Consider the following 24,372-nt stretch of genomic DNA (forward strand, 5'->3'; position numbering starts at 1 on the left):
TGCAGAATGCATTGATAAATAAGAATAGCTCCTAAAATTTCAGAGAAAAAAGAAAGTTACTGATTCTGAAAATAAGCGTTTTCAAAAAGAAAATTGCTTATGTTCAAAATTTGAATACAATTTTCTAAATCCATGAAGCAGATTAATATACTAATGTTACTAGTGCTTTTTAAGAAAGAGATTTCTAGAAAACTTTAAACTTTTTTATGCAACCTCCAGTTTACTTAAAACTAAGAAGATATTAATGACAAGTATTCAAATATATACCATTTATCAAAAGCCTTTTTGTAATATATGTGATAAGCTTGACTTTGTTTCTCCTTATAGTGTATAAAAAGATGCTTTTTCTCAGAACACAAGGCAAAAGAATTTTATATGGCTTAAGACTCCTGCATAGCATACTCTTGAGATACAAATTTGTTTCCTTGCTTGAACAGGACAGCATATTTGTTTTAGTTGTATTACATTAGTTGTAATTTAAATTTTGTTCTGAAACATTGATTATTTTTCATTGTTGAAATGTCAGGATGTTTTTCAACATGAGGAGCTTGTGTTTTACACTGTTATGTCATTTAATTTACTGAACTGAGTGAACTGACTTTGGTGTTCAAACCATGTAACACCATGATCCTTTCCTGTGTCTGAAATCTAAAACCCAGCATATGAAATAACAAGAATATCACAAATAGTTGTTATCCTAGAGTGGTATTCTAATCAATTTTCCCAACTAGATGAACCCACAGGACATATGGCTTATCTCCTCTGCCCTTGTTGATTTAGCTGTCTATGAATGCCCTACAGAGAATAATATGGTCAAAAGTTAGTGAGAACTGGACAGAAAATGAAATATATTTAATATAGAACTGGAAAAGCTTAAAATGGTAACAAATTTTTGTCATTGCTGAAGACCCAAATGTGAAATAAAGTTGATTTTTAAAATAGAATTAATTCTTTCTTATATTCCTTATCTAATGTCTTGGCTTATTTTCCTGACTAGTAGGATAACATCAATTTGGCATTAATATATCAGAAGTTAATGAGTTTTCAAGGATAAAATGTTTGATTAAACCAAGTATTAAAAAATGCCAACATAGCTGTTAAGGTTAGGTAATTATAACAGCTCTAAAATCCTGTAATTTCATTTCTATATATGAGGTCTAGGGATATGAGGAAAAGAAAAGAAAAGCCCATCATCACACTTATGAATTTATACATTTTAAACATACTAACATAATAAAGCTAGTATGGGAGTATTGTAATCTGAAAATAATTGAAATTACCCAGACCTCAAAGCATTGTGCAGGAATTTTCAGGACATTTTCTCTGTTGCAGTCGTGATGCTAGAGGGACCCACAGAAGAGCTCCACAGCAGCCAACCCTGTGAGAGCCAAGTGACTGAGCCTGCTGGGCTGCTGGCTCCCAGGAGCAGCAGGACACTGGTGACAGGAGGTGGAGGCTACCTGGGCTACAATCTGGGATGTGCCCTCGTTAGCTCTGGAATTGCTGTTGTGCTGTTTGATGTTCAGAAACCTAAATGGGAAATTCCCAGCGGAGCGGATTTTTTCAAGGTATGGTGGAGTTCCATGTCTAATGCTCATTATCAAGGCTTCCTCTTAAGGACCTTTGATTAATACATTTATGGAAAAGCCTTTCAGGACAAGAAGAAGCTGCAGTAAAAGGTCCTTGCATGCATAAGTACCAGATTAAGGGATGACAAACAGGGTCCCAGTGTCTCGGGGTCACCGGTGATGCTCTGTTGAGAGGTGCCATTCAGCCCCCATGGAAACAGTGAAGGGACAAAGGTTCCTGCTCAGGGGAATTATTTCAAGTAAAAAGGTAAGAGCCAAGACAGGGCAGTAAAAGGGATCACGAATGCAGAATGATTGCCATGCAGAGAATGATTGAGAAAACTGGGATTTCTAGGCTGGGAAAGAGGTGAGGAGCAGGAGAGCTCTGCAGGCTGGGAGTGGCATTGTTCACTTCCAGTACAGGAAGGAAGGGCCATCAGGAATGAGGAGCCAGTTCAGTACAAAGTGATGTGGTTTTTCATACAGTGGGTAAAAGGCATGTACAAAGCCTCAAGAAAAAATTACCTTCATTGGAGACTGCTGAATAGATAAATTAATTTGAACTTAAGAAATCATCTGAATGAAAATGCTTCAAGACTAGAAGAGCATTCTGGGGGAAAGCATCACATTTGCTTGCCCTGTTCACACTCTTCCTGCAGCCCCCATTTATGAGCCTGCTTCTTCTTGATTTTAACGGTTCAAGGAATTACTGTGTCTGGAAAAAGGGGTTTCCAGGATTTGACAGCTCACTGCCATGTGTGGAGGACACATTTCCCAGAACCTCTCACAGCTGCTTGTCTGATCCAGGATGTTTTTAAGTTCAATGTCATAAACAACTTCTACAGAATATGGAAGAGGGATAAAGTATTATTGAGGAACCATTCAAACATCATAAGCTTGATTTGTTAATGCTATAAGTCCACATAATTTGATTTAAGTTTGTGGACTGATGGCAATTTACATCTTCTAAAGGGGACTTGAGATCTCTCAAATTATCTTCTAAAAACTTCTAGTGTTTTTTATAAATCAATTTAAAAAGAATAAATATTACAAAGTGTAGGAGAATTACATGGAAAACTGAACTATGGAATTCTAGTAAATGAATTAATAAGTGACTTCAGATGTTTGAGCCTTGAGTAGTGATTGGAGAAGGCTAATATTGTTTATACTGGTTAGCTCCTGTAGCATTGCATTGAGGGTGGGGAGTGCAGCTGTTTTTGTGAAATGCTTTAGGAGAGGAGGCAACCTCAGGAGAAAAACATTGAGAGTTAAAGACTGATTAGATTAGCTTTTAATATTACCTTCAGTTGTTTCTTTTGGGATTATTTTATCAGTTATGTAGATATGAGGAGTACTGTTAATGCAGTATCACCTGGTATACAAAAATGCAATACAATATTCTAACCCCATCACAGGATTTAATACTAGACACAGGTGTGCTCAGTTATACATGGAATTTCATTAATGTGATTACAGTATACACTAATGTACACTAAAGTATTAAATACATACAGATTGTGCTGAGTTTTTTACCCTTGTCCAAAACTGTAATTTAAGTTATCATACAGTGCACCAAATAATCCTTAGATGGATAAAAAGACATTTGTGAAGACAGCACAGATCATGTCTCAAGGTGCCAACAGAAACGGGGTTTTATTATTTGGTGATTCCAAGGCAAAGAGCTGAACCCTTCCTGCTGTGATTTATTGTCCCTGGGGCTGGATTCTCCAGCCCTCGAGCACTTGCTGCTCCCATTCAAGTAGAACAAGTTTTGCCAGCCTGGAGGCTGCAGGACTATGTGTGAAAATATGCATTATAATTAAAGCCAACAAGAGTCATCTTTGTTTTGCAACAAAATACTGGCAAAATTCCTGGTCATTGCTTTTTCCTTCCTGTCCATAATATTTTATTTAATTGTTGCTAAGTATGTGAAAAACAGACCAAAATACCTTTAGATTTCCCTTACTAGCCATAGTTAATACAGTTCTATAGAGAATGTAAGGAGCTCTCCCTGTCAAAAATCCATTTTTTTCTCATTTTACAGGGTGATGTGAGGGATTATGAAGCAGTGTTCAAAGCATGTGAAGGGGTTGACTGTGTTTTCCATGTAGCTGCATGTGGAATGTCAGGATTGGAACAAGCAAGTACCATTTTCCTGAAGTTTTCTTTGGTTATTTTTGAGAACAAAAAGAATTGTCTGCACTTGACAAAGAATGTAATTTTACAATATTAATGTCAGACAGAAGTTGTTATAAAGGACAAATCATCCACACAGGAAATAATGGAGGTATTCCTTAAATAATAAAGTCAAAGTGTGGAAGTAATGTACTACAAAATATTCTAAAAAATGAGATCACAGTTTTAAGATCTTGGATAAGAAGGTATAGCCTTTTTCTCTGACCTGAAGAAGAGGGACAGCATTGCTCCAAAACTAATACTGATGCATTTTCTTCTTGTGAACTCAGTCATGAGGAGACAGACCACAATCAATATGTTATGCTGAATGACAGTGATAGTCACAGAAGGTGTTATCAAAGAAGTCATGAAGCTACTAATTTATTTCTAGGAACAGGACAGATTGCCACTGAAACAAGAACTCATGAAAGCTTCCAGGGAGTACAATCCCTGCCCAGAATTTTTGTTTCTATATCATGAATTATCCGGGGTGTGACAAAATATTGAAGTATTATTATTTCCTTTTAGATGCATTTTATCTTTCACTTAACTTTCTTTGCTCATACACCAAACAAGACAATAAAAATGAGAGCTGCCAGAAATCACTGTATGTCAGACAGACAAAACTGTAATATGTATCACAAAAAGACCTCAGCTATTCTAGATCTGGCAATTGTAACAATCATATAGTAAATGTGACTTGTTTGATTAATTAAATCTTGTGCAAACTCTATTTCTAGCTTCAAAAGAAAGATCAGATTGAATCCATAAATGTTGGAGGCACAAAAATAATAATTGATGGTAGGTACCTAGATTTTCTTTCTCTGCATCTGATCCAAACCCACAGAAACTTATGTTACATTTCCATAGGCTCCCAGCAAACCAAGATGCTGGGAAAAGCATGAACCTGCTCATCATCATTTTAATAATACACCTTATTTTTGTATTTTTTCCCAAATATTTACAACAATAATTAACATTTATTATTTTCAAAATGAGCCAATGAACCAGCAGGACAGACTGCTCTGTAGATTCTAAAAAATCCCTGAGTTTGCATTTTAATTTACTTCAGCTTTAGGAATATTGTTAAATTATAAGGAAATTTACATTATTAAAGTTTGCAATGACAGATATGCAGCAGAATTTAGCTACAATGTCTTAGCTACACAAGACTGGAATTCATAATTAAGTCTTTGCTTTGCAAATAACATTAATTTCCTTTGTATTTAAAGCACAGCTGGTTGTACACCAGCAGGGTGTGTTTTCCTGTTAACACATCCTTTGTCACTTAGGAACAGAGTGAGACAAAGGAAGTTTTGTGGCATGTGGGCAGAGCTCCCCTGTCACTTTGTGTTCCCTCTAAGTGAGGTGCAAGAGGCAGCTCATGGAACTGAGGGTAACCCAGGAGCCCTGGAGTGGCTGCTTCTCACAGCACTGCCCCAAGGGCTGTACCACAACAAATGTTCTTACTCATCTCTTTATATTCAATTTGTAAAATGAACATGTTTTAAGAAAGGTTTCTCAAGCAGGAATTTTTACCCCATCAAGATAATTCCTCTACCCAGTTATGACTGCAATCCAGTGATATGATAGTTATAGGTACCTCATCATGAAACATTTGGTGAGCACAATGTGTAATATTCACATATTTGGGATGAAAAATTCCAGCTGAATGGAAGATAATATTATATTAAATTATAAGGTAACATTAAAATTAAAATACTACTTTTTTTTCTATAATTGTAATATTTGTTTTCAAGAAGAAAATCTGCCAGTTCAGTTATTTTTCCCTCTTTATTTTTGTTGTAAAATAATTTATTTTGTGTCTCACTGTAGTCTGCAAACAAAGAAATATCCCCAGACTGATATATACCAGTACAGTGAATGTGGTGTTTGGAGGGAATCCTATTGAAGAAGGAGATGAAGAAACTGTACCATATTTTCCACTGGAAAAGGTACTTTGTCCATGGGATGGTGTGGCATTTACTGTGCCCTAAGGGTAGATTGTGTGAAGGCTGTTCTGAGAGCAGAAGTTGTTTTACTGTACTGTTCTCAGTACATTCAGCACTAAAAGTGAATTAAGGAAATATGAATGGATTTAAATTCACTCTGAAGCTAAACTCATGCCACTAAAGTGTTAGTCTGGTTTTTGTGATAAACAAACTATATATTTACTAAATCCTACTAGTTCTAGTTTTGTTTTGCTCAGCTGATATCTGTGAGTTGGCTAGATTGAAATGTCAGGCATAAACAGTAAGTTTGCCTTTACAGATTGAATAATTATCTTATTCTGCTTCCTTATAGCAATTTAATCATTATTCCAGAACCAAGGCAATTGCAGACCAAATGGTTCTTGCTGCTAATGGAACTTTACTCCAAGGTACATGTAAAACATTTGGGGCTTTTCTATCATTAGGATTGCTAATGGGCATTCTTTTCTCTGGCTGCTCATTTATCAATAGTATATTTCAACTGAAATAAGGATTTACTTGTTTCTATTCCTGTCTCCTGTGAATAATTAGCTGTTCTGATAATACCAATTTGTAAGCACTGTCCAATGGGATCTTCTTGCAATCCCAGGGAGGTTTTTCAGGCTGCTAAGCTCAGGTCTGTCACATAGAAATCAAATCAAGTTCCCAGGAAGCCGAACCACACAGAATGGTCAAAATGAGCCTTAATTTTGCCAGTGTAAATTCAGACAGAATGTGTCAGCCACATGTTGCCTCCCAGCTGTGTGACAGTCACCTGTTGCTCTCTCTCCAAGGAGGGGACAAGCTGCACACGTGTGTGCTTCGCCCGCCGGGCATCTACGGACCAGAAGAGCAGCGGCACCTGCCTCGAGTAGCTGTATGTGTTTTGTACTCAGCTCTGGAGGACACCACAAGTGGTTGTAAGGGCATAACACAAGTGGTAGTACCTTGACTGCAGTTCTTAACCATTCCTGTGGGAATTTGGTGAAAGTTTGGGGACAGGGTAACAAATAGCAGGAAACCAGCACTGCGGGCCAGGATCGAGCTGGGCTTCTCAGTGAAATGGAAAAGTGGAAGGCTGAAATGCCATGGTAAATGAACTAGGTTTGCAACCCTATAATTTAATAGAAATACTGTCTTTTAAATATTCACTTTAGTTTCTGCCAAAAAATATAATGTCACTATATATTTGCCACTACTTATCAGTGCAACCATCTTTGATTTCCAAAACCACCTACTAGTTGGTTTTTTTCTCATGACACGTTTCTTGTGCTGTAATTGTACACAAATACAGCAAATTCCAAATATTTGGGTTGAGACAGAATCAATATTATAGTGCATAATAAAGGAATAATGCAGTTATCTCATGCTTTCTGTTTCTACAGATAAATATCCAGCGGAGACTTTTTAACTTCAAGTTTGGGAATCACAAAGTTCAGATGAACTGGGTTCACATAGGAAATCTAGTGCAAGCTCATTTACTGGCTGCTGAGGCTCTCACCTCTGAGAAGGGCTATGTAGCTGTAAGTAAACAATATAATCATTGTGTCCTAGCTTGAGTTCTCAAACAGGTTTAGTTTTTGATGTTTTGAGATCAAAGAGTGTCCAAAGAGTCATATGCTAAATTCTCTAAAACTGTGTGTAGTTCCACAAGCACACAGACAGTGCAAATGCAAGTATATTTATTTGACTCATATTTTGATGATGTTTTTGTTTGGTTTGAAAACACATAATTTTCTGGGTTACTGGAGAAAACTGTATTTTTAACTAGCTTAATATATTCACCATTATGCAAATTATATATCCTGTTATTCTCTTCAAAATAGGTTCTGACCCTAGATGCATAAAATTTAGATCAACCATTCTGAGGCGTTCCAGTTGAATTTTCAGAGCTGAAAAATCCAAAAAGAGATGTACAAAATTAATGGACCATTTTTAGAGGTTTTTCCTTTTGTTCTACTGGTTTTAGCAATTTTTTAATAATTGCAAGACCAGTCTTAGGACTGTGAAGCATTACAGAACTGACAATGTTTCACATTCCTGAAGGTCCCAATTAATTTAGATTGGTAGGAACATACAGACAACAGGTACTGACACAGGTGAACACCTCTCCATGTGTTCTCAATTAGTTCAGTGCTTGGAAATCATGCTGCTGTTTCAGATTGATGTCATTCCCAGAGCCCCGGGTTTGCTTGAGACTCCTCATCCAGAGCACAGCTGGAGCTCGACCTCAGAGCTGTTTTTGTTAAATGCCATCAGTGCTGCCCCTTCTGTGGGACTCACAAAGATAAATCTGTGCCCAGCACATCATGAAGAACATAATGCCCCAACAGCTGGGCTACCACACAGGGAAACTGAGCTCTGATCTACACTACACCATGGTTAATCACCATGAGCTCCACCACCACTGTGGGCTAGCACAGTGAAGCCACTGAGGGCAGTCTCCTCTGTGTACATTCACCTTGTGCACTTGCTCACAAAATCATGACAGGTAGGTAGGTATGAGACAGACAGAAAATGCCATCCTGTGCACAGTTTTGTCACTGTTTTTCTCTGCTTCTTTACCAGAGTGGTCAGGCTTATTACATCCACGATGGTGAAAATGTCATCTTCTCTGAGTGGATTGTGCCTTTGGTACGTACTGCACAGCCCTGCAGCTCCCAGCACCACGTGGGCACAAGTCCTGTCACTGGCTGCCACACCAGACCCACTAAATGGAGTTCAGTGCACATAAATTACTGAATTACTGAACATTAAACTCACTCCTGTTTTCCCTGCATTTCCCAAAGTTCCACTGGTGTTAAGGGAAGTTTTGGGTATGTGTAACTGTGGAGTTTGGCCATATTGCTGTGAGAGGATTTAGCTGGGAAGTCCAGAACCTGCTGCAGGACAGAGCATTTCATGAAGCAAACCCACAGTTCATGCCAAGCTCTGCCACTGGCATCTGGCAGGACTCTTACAGCCATTGCTTATCCCTTGTCCCCACATCAGCTGCAGCACAGAGGGGAAGCCCATTCACAATCTAATCTTAGAAGCTAAAAAGGGACAACACTATATTTTCAGAAATATCAGGCTGGGATTCTAGGAGCATACCAAAGTTTTGATCCTGCAATGCCACCATAGAAAATGACAGAAAATTGAGCCTGTATTTAAGTGTAGTTCAGTATTCCAGTCTGGGTCACTTCCCGCTTGGAAATGGCCTTTTATTCCCCTTTACTGTCCAATTGCAGATGAAGGGTGGGAGGTGGACACCAAAGAATGAGTAGTGGGCTTCAATTGCATTTCTTATTACCTGTATTGACTGGAAGGCTAGCTGGAAAAAAAAAGTTTAGACACAAGTTTTATCAACACTTTTATTTTTTTCACTTTCATGCCTCATTTACTCCCTCAATTTGGTATAAGTTGTCTGTTATTCTTTCTTTATATACCCTTTTTTAGTTTGAAAAATTAGGCTACAGGAAACCTTGGATACATATTCCTGTTCTCCTGGTTCATATAGCAGGTAAAAAAATAACACATTCTTAATTATTGTGATGGGTTGTTTAATTTTTTTTATTCCTATGAAGCTATATAGTCTTATAAAATGGAGGGACCCAAACTGCAGGAATTATTTAACTTAACATCATTTTAATTGAGAATAATCATCTGTGCCATGTGGTATTAATTATAAAGATAAAGTTTAAAGGCCTCATCATGTACTTTATAAATTAAACAGTGCCTTCTACCAGTAGGAATTACAGGATGTATAATGTCAGAATTGTCTCAGTTTATTGTTATCCAGATGTCTCATTAAGTAATTTCTGTTTCACAGCTGCTGTGATGGAATATCTGCACCTGATACTAAAGCCAGTTTTTAGCTTTACACCTTTCTTGACAAGGAATGAGGTAAATATATAAAAAAAGATAATGCTTATATATTTCTGACTCAAATTCTCATTAAGGACGTGATACACCGTTTGGACTGTCTACATTGCAGCTCTGTTTTCTGTTCTGTTTCCATTGTAGTATCACTGTTGATGTATTTTCATCCAAGTTCTAGAAAATCAGATATTAAAGTCACTGCCATAACTGTCCTTTTGACTTTCAGGTGTGGAATGTCACTGTAACTCACACTTTCCGAATAGACAAGGCAAGAAATCAACTCGGTTACAAACCAAAGAAATTCTCATTTGCTGATTCTGTGGATCATTATCTAAAAACAAGACCTACCTGCCAAGAAGATCACACTTTCCTTAAAATGGCGCTTGTTTTTGGCAGTTTGTTAAGTTTGATCATTCTTTCTTTCTTCTAGAATCAAATAACCACTTATCTGTTCCAGAAAACCTCATTTTGTTTTTGAGTATTAACTATTTGGTCATAGTACATTCCTCACTCCTTAGCCACTCTGGACTTTGCAATTCATATTACTATGATGGCACCTGTCTGACCTCGTTAAGAAAAAGAAAAAAAAACCCAAACAAAAAACAACTAGTGAAGTGAAAACACAGGATGTATCAGGAAATGTTCCCCAAGAGCAACACAGCAAAGGAGTTCACCACAAATGGGTGCAGGAATAGTTTTAATAGATCTTCATCAAGTGATTGTTTCATGCTGGGAAGCATTTTCTAAAAATGATAATTCAGGAGGGTGAGAAGATGGAAGAAGAGGAACTGTCACAGGACAACAGTGCTGCAACAAGTCCAGTAGCTCCAATGAAGAAAAGGGTGCCTAAACTCTTCTGATGAAGCCATGGCTACAGCTACTGTCAGTTACCCTGAGGAATTACAGAGACCTGGGAAACAGTGCAAAAAATATGGAAATTAAATATTTATAAATAATAGGTGATTAGAGGAATGAAAATCATATTTATGTAAAGTAGTTTTGTTGTTCTAAAGCTTTTTTAAAAATGTAATAAATATCATTATGTGTGTTTGTAAATCAAATATCCTTTCAATGCAATAATAAATAATATCTGAACCAAATACTGTCTCTGACCTTGTTTGGATGCTCCTCAGTGAGAACTAACCAAGGAATTCGCTGGTTTTGTGGTTATAAGTCCCTGTGGAGTCCCATTGTTTCAGTCCTGTAACACCAAACCTGTGGTTTGGTATTTTGAGTAGGATGCTTTTTACATCACTGTTATAACAGCACTGATTAACAATAATTGACTTCAGTACATTGATTTATCTTTCTTACAGATGCAGTATTTGAGATTTTAAAACAATCATCAGTACCAGTTGGGAATAGCCAGCTCTCTTATTTCTGTGGGTCTTTACTGAGTCTCAGTTAAAGCTGACTCTTGAGTTACTCCTACTCTAACATAACTGCAGTGTGTCTTTAAGCAATTAAAATTTAATGTGAATGTTCAGACATAGCAAAGCTGTAACAAAAGAGGTAAACGTGTTCAAAGCCTAACTTCTGCCTGGAATGGCAGCTTCTGACCCTTTTCACACCCTCCTAGGCTCAAATGACCACAAGGAGGCTCAGGTGGAAAGGGACCTTAATGATTATTGGTTTATTTGTGCCTCTTTGGGAACTCTGCTGTTTTTCCAGGTGTCTCAGAAGTTCTGCATCTCTATGAGCAATGTCCCGCCACCGACTGTCCAACCAGTAGGCAGGAGGTGGTGTTTTCTTCCTGAACAACCTGTTCTGCAGGTACCTCAGTGTGGCCAGAGCCCTCGCTACCGACAGGATGCTCTTGTGCAGCAGTCACAGCTGTGTGAAGACACCAGGAGGTAAGAACCACCACAGCATGCTCTGGGATCCCAGGGATGCTCTGGCAACCCAGGAATACCACGACATGCTGTGAGATCCCCAGGATGCTGTGGGCTACAAGGATACTGCATGATGAGCAGAATCCCAGGAATGCTGTGGGATGAGCAATATCCCAGGAAAGCTGTGCAATCCCAAAGCTGCTGCCAGATGAGCAGAATCCCAGGGATGCTGTGGGATGGGCAATATCCCAGGAAAGCTGTGCAATCCCAAAAGCTGCTGCCAGATGAGTGGAACCCAGGGGTGCTGTGGGGATGCTATGGGATGTCAGAGGCGCTGCGGGCTGAGAGGTGCCGGGGATGCGGTGGGATTCAGAGGTGTGCGGGATGCGGTGGGATGTCAGAGGTACCGGGGATGCGGTGGGATTCAGAGGTACCGGGGATGCGGTGGGATGTCAGAGGTGCTGCGGGATGCGGTGGGATTCAGAGGTACCGGGGATGCGGTGGGATGTCAGAGGTACCGGGGATGCGGTGGGATGTCAGAGGTGCCGGGGATGCGGTGGGATTCAGAGGTACCGGGGATGCGGTGGGATGTCAGAGGTGCCGGGGATGCGGTGGGATTCAGAGGTACCGGGGATGCGGTGGGATGTCAGAGGTGCTGCGGGATGCGGTGGGATGTCAGAGGTGCCGGGGATGCGGTGGGATGTCAGAGGTGCCGGGGATGCGGTGGGATGTCAGAGGTGCCGGGGATGCGGTGGGATGTCAGAGGTACCGGGGATGCGGTGGGATTCAGAGGTGCCGGGGATGCGGTGGGATGTCAGAGGTGCCGGGGATGCTGCGGATCCCCGAGGGGAGGCTGGAGGTGCCCGTGCCCGGCCCGCGGCCCCAACGGCCCCAACGGAGCCGCCCGAGGCCGGGCACGGGCCGGGGCCCTGCAGAGTCCCTGCGCTGCCGCCCGGCCCATTTGCAAGTGAGATGCAGAGAGCCCCGGCGGGGCTCGGGTGGCTTTAAATGTTTAATTGCGGCCGGGGCAGGGACGAGGTGTCGGAGGGAGTCGGTAGGCACAGCCTGTGAAATGTTCTGACTGCCGGTGAGGAGCCCCTGGAAGGGCAAGAACCCCCACGTTCAGGAAATAAGTGATTCACTATTATTTTTTCCTTAATGCAGTTTTTTTACCCTTTCTATAGCATAGCAGCTATTTTATTTGAGTTCCCCTTGAAAGCGAGGGATTTGATAGCCTTGTTCTCTGATACACCTTCTAAAGTTATAACAAGAGGATCGGGCATCCCTCTTCCCTCATGAAATCCTCATCTATCTCAACTCCAGCTCTGCCGATGATAACAACTCAGTGTATTCTTAATTTATGTTCAGCTGCTGGTACTTAGAAAGAAGCTGGAAATACCATTTCTCTCAGATGTCTGTCTTGGCAGTAAATTGGGGACTATAAATTTTGGTTTGCTTTTGTCTTTATCTCTCTTAAACAGGCTGCATTAAAGTCAGATTTTACTGCTGTGAATAGATCTTGTCAACATGAAACTCCCTGAAATTGTCTGCATCCAGGAGTGCTATGGAGCAATTCTCACCATGTAGAAGGAATTTTTACATGCATCTGGTAGTGCCAGGCACTATTTCATTGACACAAAACCAAAAATGAGTGGAGCAGCAGCACCCAATCGCCGAAACTCTGAATCCAAACAGAGCAAACACCCTAGAGCACACCATCAGATCAGTATGAGAGCCGTGGTGACAGGAGGGGGAGGCTATTGTGGATACAAGCTGGGATGTGCTCTTGCAAACATAGGAGCTTCTGTTGTTCTGTGTGACATACACAAGCCTTTGTGGATGATTCCCAACGGAGTGGTGTGGATCCAGGTATGATAAATAATATTTTCCCAACAGTCTAAGTTAGCTCATTTGCCTTTCCATAATGTCTTACTGGTTTTCACAGAATCCAAATATCTAATTGCCAATTATTTCAAATTTTAATAACCTTTTTAACTGTGTGAATATCCCACATGAGTTTTGGTGAATGGATTTTAGGATTTTTAATGACGAAGCCAGGGAAACCTGTAAAGCACTAAGCAGTTTCACTCCTGACTCCTCAGGATCCTGCCTTCATCCAGACCTTAGTTTAACCACCTGTAGAATAAACACAGGACTACTGTGAACCTTAATGAATGTCTTTAAAGTCTTTTGGGTTCTATGGAAGAAAAGTATAATTATCAGCAAGTAGTGAGGTGTGCCCAGTTTTGAGTCCCAGGATATTTGTACAGCAGGTACAGTTCTATATAAGCTTTATATATATATGGATTCCTTCTGTGGTAACCCACTGCATGACAAATGCTCACCTGCAGCTTTGATTTCATGTCCAAATATCTTTTCTTATGTCTTACAGACAGATATCAGAGATTACAGTGCCATATTGGAAGCCTTTCAAGGAGCTGACTGTGTGTTTCATGTAGCTTCATATGGAATGTCAGGAACAGAGCAGGTGAGCCCACACAGTTTTGGTTTTTTCTGTGACTGCAGAGACTTTGATGCTGTAACACTGCATGACAGATTTCATCTCTTCATATTACCCTGGTCTTTTGGTAAATTGCTCTGTGCAAACTGGAGTGCCAGCTGCAAGCAGGCTGCCTGCAGAGTGATTTCTTCTCCATTAGAGGTTCTACAGCACCCTGAAAAGGTGCTTGAGATGGAAATGGCATTGAAATGTTCTGAAATACTGTGAAGACAAAAGGAAGGACATGGGAGGCTGGTTCACCCAAAATCCTGATTCTTCCCTAAACATTCACATGGATCTTCTAGGTGTAAGGTCACTAGGAGGAATAAAACTTTAATGAAATTATAAATTATTTCATATATCTGAATTATAACAATAACAATATTTCAAGTCTTTAATTGTTTGCCATTTGGTAAAAAGCTGTACAGATGCACTTGATGTAGGACTCTTGAGTCACAATTTTATAATTATAGTTACAAGTGCACACACACACATCCACAAACATACACACCCCTTTCTTACTTTATTTAATAAGAAGAACTTTAGTAATTACTCTGTCTGGATAGAACAGCTTACTCAAAGTTGTTTGCCACTGAGCAATGCATAATTGGAATTGCTCTGATTAGACACAACTGGTCACTAAAGTGCTACTGAAATACAGATATTTAACACACTGCTGCAAGATACATAATAACTGGACATATATTTTTAGAAGCACTACAGTTTTCTTTGCTTCAAGCAGACTAGTGTAAAAATACAAGAAAAACACAGGTATAGTTTAAAACTAATGATTAGACTTCTTTAAGTCTGAAACAGCAGTCTAAATGACATTTTTAACAATTAAAGCAATAAATTATGTTTATTTGGGGACATTTATAACATCCCCCAATTGAACTGACTATGTAATATTACTAAAAAATGCACTAAATTATTTTTTTTCTTTTCCTAGTTGCATAAAAAAGAGATTGAAACAGTAAACATTAATGGAACAAGATTCATCCTTAATGGTAGGTATTTAATTGTGCCATTGGGGGTTAGTACAGCATATCAAACATCACATCCCATTTAGAGAAAGCCAGTTGGCCTTTTTGGCACACTTCATTTGTTACCAAGTACTTTTACATTGAGGCAGAAAATGAGGAATTACATCCCAGGGGGGGTTTATGCTCAATTCTACTACGAGTTGTGATATGAGAGCCAGCACTGTAGTTTTTAACCTTTTTTTCTTTTTAGAAAAAATGTCACACAAATTTTTTTTCCCAGATAATTTTCCACTGAAGTAATTGACTTTATTCATTGCTACAGCCTGCAAACAACAAAACATCCCTCGGCTGGTGTACACCAGCTCAGTGAATGTGGTGTTTGGAGGGCTTCCTATTGAAGATGGAGATGAGGAATCTTTGCAATATTTCCCAATTGACAAGGTATTTTGTTGTATTGTATTTTCAAATTCCTCTGTTTACTTCCATGTTTCTGAAAAAGCCTGGAGTTTTAATGACACATTAACATCAAGGATATTCCATCTGGACATGAAGATTCTGTTATATGGCTTAGTGCCTCTTTAGCTATTTATTATCTACATGATTTTTCTGGTTTTCCCTTAGAGGATGACATATATTCAAGGTAGAGTTGATCTAGAAAAGCAGCCTATTTTTATATGGTTTTATTGCATTTAATTTAAAAAGAGAAAGTACTTCTGGCTGCTTTGCATACACGTTGTTTTTTGTGTCCCTCCTCTCTCCATCAAGTACTTCACAGTCTTTCAAGAAGTAGAGATGGAGATAAAATATAAATATTTTAAATAACATTTAAAAATAACATTTTCTCTGGGACAATGCCACATGGAAGTGAGCAGGATACTTTAGACCAGATACTTCAGTGTAATGACTTCAAAACTTGGTGTTTGACTTTTCTGTTACCTGAAGAAGAAATCCAGATTACAAGGTAGTGATCAATTACATTCCTGGCAGCATTTAAAGCATACATATATTTATTGCTTCTCAAATGTGCTGAAATACATTAACCAGATTTGCATACACAAAAATGCTTCCTTATCCTAGCAATATTCATGTGTTTTATCTTGAACCTAATACCCCACAACTTCTGTATTTTGAGGTATTTGTTGCCATCTGCTAAGTAAAATCTATTGAAGAAGAGATGTCTCTCTGTCCTGTCATTCCAGGAACTGATACAAATGTGTTTGCTTTTTCTCTGTAGCTTGTTGATCATTATTCCAGAACCAAATCAATTGCAGAACAAATGGTACTAGCAGCTAATGGAGCTTCCCTAGCAGGTACTTTTGTCTGAGTATGAATTCATAGTAGAATTTATTCCTCCTCTTCTTGTTCCTCCCTAAAATCCTGTGTCTTGTATCAATCCTTTGTGGACAAGATTGCCCAGCAGTTATGAAATTAAGTTACCAACCCCCTCTCATAAATTTAAGTATTTTCATTTTAAAATTACTTTTAATTGGTTTTAAGTTTCCACAATGTCTGTAAAAGGTTTTAGCATGGTAGCAGTAAGTTCAGTATGTTAATGAAAAATATTAAGACATCTATAAATTAAACAAAAACAAGTGTTTAATGTCACTGTCTCAGCAACATAAGTAAAAGACAAATGCTGATTGTTACATACCACACACCCCCTCAAGTTATATATTAAAATCTGAAGTAGCTACCTGAGCCTAGAGCCTGGAATTATTTATTAGTGCTTCCCAAAGTTTTCCATGTTGAGGAAGCCAGTTATACACTTGAATACTTAAACTCACCTGTGAGATACTATAACTGCCAGTGCAAAACAAATTAATGTAAAGTGCAACATGATTCTATGTGACCTAGTGATACTGAGCTAAATTTAGCTGGGGAGAACTTACAGAAAAGACTCTTCACTTGATACTTGCAGAGGGCTGTAACAGATAGAAAATCCATGGTGGGAACTCCATCCCAACAAAATTATTTTGTTTAAAATAAGAAAAGGGTTTTTGCCCCTTGATTTCCTTAGCACCTCTTCACATCAAAGCCCCTCCTAATTTCAGGAGCAATTTGTCAAAGAAATAGAACTAGTCAGTGTTCCAAATATCCCATTTTGAGCCTGTGCCATAACAGGACTGAGTATTTTAAATGTTTACAATTACTGTTAATAACAGTTATTAGCAGATGATGAAACAGCCAACCAATGTACATGGGAAGATTTGATTGTTATGATCCCATTGGAATTGCCCAGAGCTCCTACCTCACTCCAGTGGGAACTGTACCTGCTGTTGAGGGAACCTTTCAGCTCCACCTTGTACTGCTAACAGGTCACTGCTTCCCATCAATAATTCTGTGTGGGATTAGTTGGTTTCATTCCACCATCCAATATATTTTCAAACAACCTGCTCATTTCAGCAAACTCATCCCCACAGACAACACATTCATTCACTGCTCTGGCACAGGGACACAGGACTGATTAGAAAGAGGTTTTTAAATATCTGATATTTTCTATGAACACAACTATGCTTGCAGGACTTCTCTGAATCTTATCTTGCTATTTTTCATGCTCTGATTCTCCTGTGTTAATATCCAACTACAAATGCAGCACCTTTTGTTATGTATTGTTTCTTAAGGTAGTAAAATGAATTTAGAGTAAGTTCTGCTGCTGCAGCCTTTGGCTCATCCAAGCAAAGATCCCATGTAGTGATGTGAAGGTCTCTTAAGAATGATCTTTTCCCATGTTCTAGGAGGTGGAATACTCCACACGTGTGTTCTTCGCCCACCAGGAATCTATGGACCAGAAGAGCAGAGACACTTGCCAAGGCTAGCAGTATGTAATCTGAATTTTTTTAACCAGCAGAGTTTTCTATGATATGGGTAAAAAGCTGAAAGGAGCATCACTTATTTGTGTTATAAATTGACTGATCTTATTGGGTAGCAATTCAACAATTCAATTGTCTGCTGAGGATATTTTAACTTTTTTTAACAAGCATATCTGTAAAATGTAGATGCAAAAGCTTTTTTTTTTTTTTTTTTAAATACAAACACTTGAAAATCCAGCTTTATAATTCAATGATTACTTTAAGATTCAGGCCAATCCATGGTATTTCAAATGTCTGTTTACATGCAACTTACACCAAATGGTTTTAAATATTAATGAAAAGAGATACAGCAAAATATCTTATTTCCAGTCTCAACTATTAACAGCTTTCACTGTCAAATGAAGCAGGTTCCAGAGTTGGAAGCACCCTCTGGTACAACAGGCTACTGAAGGGCAGCAGCTGAGGTGTTCACCTTTTACCCTTTTTCTCTTGCTTTTCAACTGCAGGGCTAACACATGACATTTAGAACATGATCCCTGTAGAATTCTGTGAGCCAGTTATTTTAAAAGAATTAGGGTAAAATAAAGTTACACACAGCTTTCAGGAAATAATAGATTCAAGTGGACCACATAATAGATATTTTTGGTTTATGGCTGAGGTAGGAAATAATACTAGTTAGCCAAAATATACTTTATCATTTTGTAAATAATTTTGAGAATGGAAAATGTCATTTTAGTTAAATCTGAGATTTTTTTTTTAGCCCCTTTAAAAATATAATATTTTAAAGTTTCTATTTGATTTTGAGCTTATTTGTTTTGAGCCAATTTTAAGGCATTATGTAAATGTCATATTTAGTAGTTTCTAAAATTTACTTGCTCAATGAAAACTGGGATGCTTTCCTTCCAGCCAGAGTGCATTTGATTTCCTAGCCAAAGGTATTTGATAAATTTGATGCAATTTAGTGAATGCTTTTGAGCCACTCAGAACTGTATCTTACCTTTCCATACAATATTTTACTTATCCCTAGAATGTACTTGTATTTATTTATAAATTCAGGACATATTTGCAATACATCTTTTGACATTTTCACATGAGCAGCTCCTTGAATATTTTTAATTTATTTATGTATTTCATTTTTTTGAAATAGAGCTAAACCTACATTTAGCTGGACAAGAAAGTACACTTTACCTCATTCTAAACCCCATTTTTTAATGGTTTCATGTTTGTTTATATCTACAGAAGATTATTGAGAGAAGGCTACTTAGCTTCAAGTTTGCAGATCCTAGTGTTCAAATGAACTGGATACATGTAGAGAATTTTGTACAAGCTCATATTCTAGCTGCTGATGCTCTCACCCCTGAAAAGAACTTCAGAGCTGTAAGTACACAGTAAAACCACCACATATCTCATTTGCCAGTGGATATTGCTGTATTATTTTTAAGCTATTCATTAGGGGTGAGATAAAGAAAAAGAAGTCAATATATATGCAGTACTATTTTTACTGACTTGTCTCTTCTCTACCTCTTTAACAGAGTGGCCAGGTGTATTTCATCCATGATGGTGAAAAATCCAACCTTTTTGAATGGCTAACTCCACTTGTACGTGCAATACTGATTTCCAAGTACATTCATTTAACTGTATACAACTCCAGCTTTTGTGTGCATGCTACATTTTGTATGTTTGCTTTGGGTGTGAGAGTTCCACATGGAACTCTCAGAATGTGGGTTTAATTCCTGCTTGAATTTCAGCATAGCAAATCCCACCCAAAATACTGCATTAAAGCAACTGCCTTCCCTGAGACCAAAGGACAATCTACATCAGCACCCTGTCCTGACCTGTTACTGTCTTCATTTTTGGGGCTTGCAGATTGGAATAATGGACATAAAATATAAGTCTCAAGTATTCATCTGTTCATTATTTAAAAATAGTATGTTGTTGTTAATGATAGGCTCAAAACCATAAACACGTCATGATGTTAAATTAGGTATCAGCACACCATGACATTTTGATTAATTATTATAATTTCTTTCCTTCTTTTAAGATAGGAAAATGACATAGTATCTGTGGGTGACATTTAGCTGGCATCTCCTTAAAAATGAAAAACAGTAAATACTAAGAGCCATGATTTTTCTGTTTTAACAGTAAATATTTCCATACATATCTTCTATATTGAAACTTACAACTTGTTTGAAGTTTCTGGGATTTGTCATTGTTTTTAAATCTTTTTCAGTTTGAAAGATTAGGCTGCAGTAAGCCATGGATACGCATTCCTACTTGCTTAGTCTATGCATCAGGTAAAATATTTTATCAACATTTCTCTTTCCTGTTCATGCTACCCTCATTTCTATCTGTAATATAATATTGTTTTAGTTTATTTGCCCACAATTTTAATTTTCATGTATAAAAATAACATGATGTGTGCTCACCTAGCATTCAGCAGTGTAAAATTCACCTCTGTGCAGTATGTTGAAATCAGATATCTCTTACTCAAGTCCCACTAAAACAGGTTTTATGTAGGACCTAACAGATGTAAAACTTTGTGGAGTTAATGACACAAAAAGTTAAATGTAAAAGTTAATGACTTTATGAAACATGTTGAAGAGTATCTGCTTTGCTGCACAGGTAAATTATTTGCTCTCTCCAGAATCAACCCCCCCATACAGCTCAGACAGAATCCAAGAGTTCTCGGTTGCCATATTTTTTATGAAGCCACACTGACCTTTTCACTAGATCTGTGCCCAACCTTTTCCCTTTTCCAAATCCTTTTCCCACAAGCACAATAATTAAGAATAAATCCAGCCCCTTGTGAGCAGTAGTCCTGATGGTGTTAGTAATGTGCCCTGAGTTCTCAGGTCTGTGATTATCCTTTGTGAGCATTTACAGTGTGAGATATGTCACAGTCACAATGGCAAAGCAATTCACTGTTCTTACCTCTTTTGTTATGCAGCCACACTCATGGAACACCTTCATTCACTTCTGAGACCAATTGTTGACCTGCCCCCTCTGCTGACCAGAAATGAGGTAAAGTCTGTGTTTGTAAAGTTCTCTTAATTCCCATGGAATCCCTATATGTTAATATGAGGGAGACTTTAAGTCAGTTGAACGTAAAATCCACCCAGTGCTACTTCAGCCTCCAGTTTCCAGGGCAAATACATGCATTGTGTACAATTTAGGCAATGTATTGTGCTTGGTTGCCAAGATTTTTGAAAAGCTGTTTGCAATCTGGGAGAGGTTTCTTCAGCTCCTCTCTTCCAAGGGTCAGTATCCTGTACTTGGCTGGGCCTTTAGGCACCTACGAGAAGGCTTTGATCTGCCTCTTTGAGTAGCTAAGCAAGAGAACATTTGCAGAACATTTCTGTGGACATTTACAGATTCTGTTTTGCATCTTTTAATGTCTCTTTGTGCTTTCAAGAATCTCTTTTTTAGTGGACAGTTTTAAAAATAATGTGTGCAATACTTATGGGACATTGATATAATGTTGTGGGGTTTTTTGTATTTTACATTTCCTTTAACAGTGTCTTTGCTTTACAGTTTGTTCCAGTTGCCTGTGTAGTCATACCTTTGTATGTTGATTCTTTTACCCTGCAGGTTATGAACATTTCTGTAACTCACACATTTAAAATAGACAAGGCACGGGCTCAGCTGGGGTACCGCCCACTGAAGTTTAACTTTGCTGATTCTGTGGACCACTACATGGACTCCAGACCACAGCCTTCGAATTACCAACTCTTCCTCAATATTTTGCTTACTTTTATTATTACTTTAATTTTGTTTTTTCTTTCTTTAAAACTTGATAGCCTTTCAGTTCTGCATTTTTTAAAAGAAAGACAACACTGACCTGCATAAACTGCACAGTCACAGCATTGCTACCCAGATCATTCTAACCTCCACAATAATTACTGGCACAGTGCAACAAACAGGTAGCTACTTTTAAATATGCAAACAAAATCATTACAGATGAGTGGCTGGACCTGAGAAATAAAAATACAGTAAACAATAATTGCCAAATCACCAAAACACAACCAGAGTCAAGATTGTTGCCTCTATTTCAAACCAAAACAACAACTTTCAAATTGATTGCTGAAGTAACTGAGAACCTGCAGAAAGAGCAAGAGCTGCAGACAGCCTGCAGTACTTCACCAGTGAAGAAAAATGGCTGAAATAAGGAGAAAGACTGACCACAGCTTCTGTCATGGCTCACTACCTTGGGGAACAGAGGAACAAGCAAAGGCACAGAGAGAACAGATTACTGCAAATAACACACACCAGGTCTACAGAGACTTCACATTGTCTGATTTCATGAATTAGCTCTAGCACCACATCTAAGGGAAAATAAAAGTGTACTTGAAACATTGCTAAAGTCCCTGCTGTTCCTCTGCACAATGTCCCAAAACTGCTCCCTACCGTGCCCCTGGCACAGAGCTGCAGGTATGTGCTGGTAGGGGTTTTTCATGGGTCAAAACTGGGTATTTTAGTTAAACTGGAAGCTACTAAGTAAATTACATTAGTTAAGTGTATTTATGTCACAGTAGAGGAATCTGCCACTATGGGTTGCACAGATCTTTGTACAGCTTCCTTCACCTCCTATAGCTAAGGGCAACAACTAACACAGCTCAGTTGCTCCCCAGTTGAACTTAAAGCACAAGTCTGTTTTGGCGCCAAATTTGTTAAGTACAGAAGTTGTACTGAGCAAATCCCTGCAGCAGCTGAAGTGAACAATGTGCCTTTCACATTACTGTTCAGCTAAAGCTCTGGGAGGCTCCAGCTTCTTCCCATCCACCACTCACTGTGAGAATTTCTCAGAGAAATCTCCTTCCCCTCTGCATCTTTCCAACCTGTAACATGGAGATGGAACAACCAAGAGCAAGATGCAATCACTAGAGAGCTTGGGAAAGGACTAAGGATGAGAGCTTAAGAAATCATGGTCTGGCGGGGAGTAATCATGGATGGATTGGAGAATTCTGGAAAGGGTGCGAACACTGGCACCTCCCAGGGGCCAGGCCCGCAGGTCGGGGTGCTGTAACCCAAAAGCAGCACGGAAAGGCAGAACCACTGAAAATTACAGTGGTTTTCGTGTTGTCCTTGAACCGAGAGACACTTGATGACACAGCCGATTATCCTTTTTCCTTAGTTCATATCACAACTTTCTAATATTGATTTTAATGGCTGTGACCGACAACCCGCAGCACGCACGGCCCGCTGGGTGCCGTGCCCGGCCCGGGCCGCGCCGCTCGCACCGTTCCGGCCCCGGGCCGCGCCGCCGGCGGATCCTCCGCTCCCGCTGATCGGGTGGCGAAAAGGAGCCGCCGCCGCGGGGGCAAAACAACTTGGCAGCGGTGGGATTCGAACCCACGCCATCGAAATGACTGGAGCCTAAATCCAGCGCCTTAGACCACTCGGCCACGCTACCGCCTGGCTGCTCATGCGCCCGCCAGGCCTCTTTGACGAGAGCATTGCCGCAATTCTTCCTAGCCATCTCCATATACTGTTCACTCGCGTCTGCGGCACCGCACCGCCTGCGGCGCCAGCCGCTCCCCGTGAACGCCACTGCCGCCGGCCCGGGCCCCGCGCTCTCCGTGCCCGCGGCTGCGGCGGCGCCGCCGGGCCGGGCCCAGCGCAGTTCCCGCCCTCGCCCGGGAGGTGGCGCCGCTGCCCCGCGGCCGGCGCCGCCTGCGCACGTGGCCCCGCGCTCAGACGGAGCTGCGGCTGCCGGCCGGGCTCGCCGCGGGGTCCGGCTCCGTCTCCCGGGCTCGGCCGGACCTCGAGCCTTGGCCCCTTCTTCCCCAGGGGCTCCGGCCGTCTGGTTGCGCCTCGGGGCGCTTTGTCCGCGGCAGGCGCTCCCTTGCGGTGTGGTGGATCAGCTCTAGCTGCTCCTCGGGCGGGCTCTGCCCGGCTGCGCGGATCCGCAGCCCCAGCGGTGGCCGTGCCGCGGTCACGCAGGGTCGAGGGCAGCCCTTGGCTGGTGCCTTGGCAGCCGCGGTAGTCGGTGTGCACAGAAAGAGGGTCCGTCCTGCACCCACCACCTTCCCTGCCCGCTGGAGTCGCCTCCGGCCCACCAGAGCACATGCGCTGCCCAAGAGCTGCCAGCTCGCTGCGAGGCCAGTGACCTTCCCAGGCAGCTGCTCCCTTGGCATTGCGGTGTGTCCTCAGCTGAACCATTCCCACCCCGCCTTTATCTCGCTGGCAGCTCGCTTACCTGCTGCTGAGCTCGGGCGCGGTGTGAGCAGGTGCCTCCCCTGTCCACCTCTATGAGAGAGCTGGCTTTGGCAACCACAGCCAGATTCGGTCACTGGTGAGCAGAGAGACGAATTCTCATGTTCTGGGAGGCCTGCAGGAGAAATTAGTATAATTACTTTGTGGACAGAGCTAAAAATATCAAGACGAAATGCAATGCAATTAAAGCAACATGGAGAAATTATGTCCACCATTGCCCTTAATCCCATAGAAAGTCATGCATTGGTGCTCCAGGAAGTTTTAGGTATGTGTTACATGCATCTGCCATATGACTGGAGTGAGGTTTATTTACCTTGTAAGACCAGATTGTCATAGGAGTATGAGGGCACAAATTGTCCGGAAACTGATTGATTTAAAGGCAGTTTTTAAATCTGCAGATTTTACCAAATGCAGAATAAAATTGCTCTGAAAGTTAACATCATATGGGGTGTCCTTTGTC

The 24,372-nt window shown here is 40.2% G+C and overlaps 2 protein-coding genes and 1 non-coding gene across 6 annotated transcripts; 2 read left to right on the plus strand and 1 right to left on the minus strand.

Annotated features, from left to right (window-relative positions):
- The first annotated feature begins 1,337 nt into the window (after nt 1-1,337).
- Nucleotides 1,338-10,898, plus strand: SDR42E2 (short chain dehydrogenase/reductase family 42E, member 2). The gene is made up of 11 exons (XM_056503549.1): nt 1,338-1,568; nt 3,613-3,708; nt 4,484-4,544; nt 5,580-5,698; nt 6,048-6,123; nt 6,508-6,590; nt 7,099-7,236; nt 8,282-8,347; nt 9,152-9,215; nt 9,525-9,598; nt 9,801-10,898. Exons 1-11 carry the CDS (start codon nt 1,338-1,340, stop codon nt 10,002-10,004), a joined length of 1,212 nt encoding a protein of 403 aa, XP_056359524.1. The 3' UTR covers nt 10,005-10,898.
- Nucleotides 10,899-12,293: 1,395 nt separating this feature from the next.
- LOC130259335 (putative short-chain dehydrogenase/reductase family 42E member 2) lies at nt 12,294-22,166 on the plus strand. 4 transcript variants are annotated; one of them, XM_056503550.1, is made up of 12 exons: nt 12,294-12,493; nt 12,888-13,275; nt 13,799-13,894; nt 14,856-14,913; nt 15,212-15,330; nt 16,124-16,199; nt 17,625-17,707; nt 18,939-19,076; nt 19,232-19,297; nt 19,930-19,993; nt 20,647-20,720; nt 21,288-22,166. In XM_056503550.1, exons 2-12 carry the CDS (start codon nt 13,054-13,056, stop codon nt 21,534-21,536), a joined length of 1,245 nt encoding a protein of 414 aa, XP_056359525.1. In that variant the 5' UTR covers nt 12,294-12,493; nt 12,888-13,053; the 3' UTR covers nt 21,537-22,166. The 4 variants fall into 4 exon arrangements, with proteins under 4 accessions (XP_056359525.1, XP_056359527.1, XP_056359526.1 ...); XM_056503552.1 differs by having other exon boundaries at nt 12,300-12,373; XM_056503551.1 differs by having other exon boundaries at nt 12,303-12,460.
- An 861-nt stretch (nt 22,167-23,027) lies between these two features.
- Nucleotides 23,028-23,109, minus strand: TRNAL-UAG (transfer RNA leucine (anticodon UAG)). Its single transcript has one exon. It is a non-coding gene; the product is annotated as a tRNA-Leu (tRNA).
- Between the last annotated feature and the right edge of the window lie 1,263 nt (nt 23,110-24,372).

Source organism: Oenanthe melanoleuca, chromosome 14, assembly GCF_029582105.1.
Source record: "Oenanthe melanoleuca isolate GR-GAL-2019-014 chromosome 14, OMel1.0, whole genome shotgun sequence".
Taxonomy (NCBI): Eukaryota; Metazoa; Chordata; class Aves; order Passeriformes; family Muscicapidae; genus Oenanthe; species Oenanthe melanoleuca.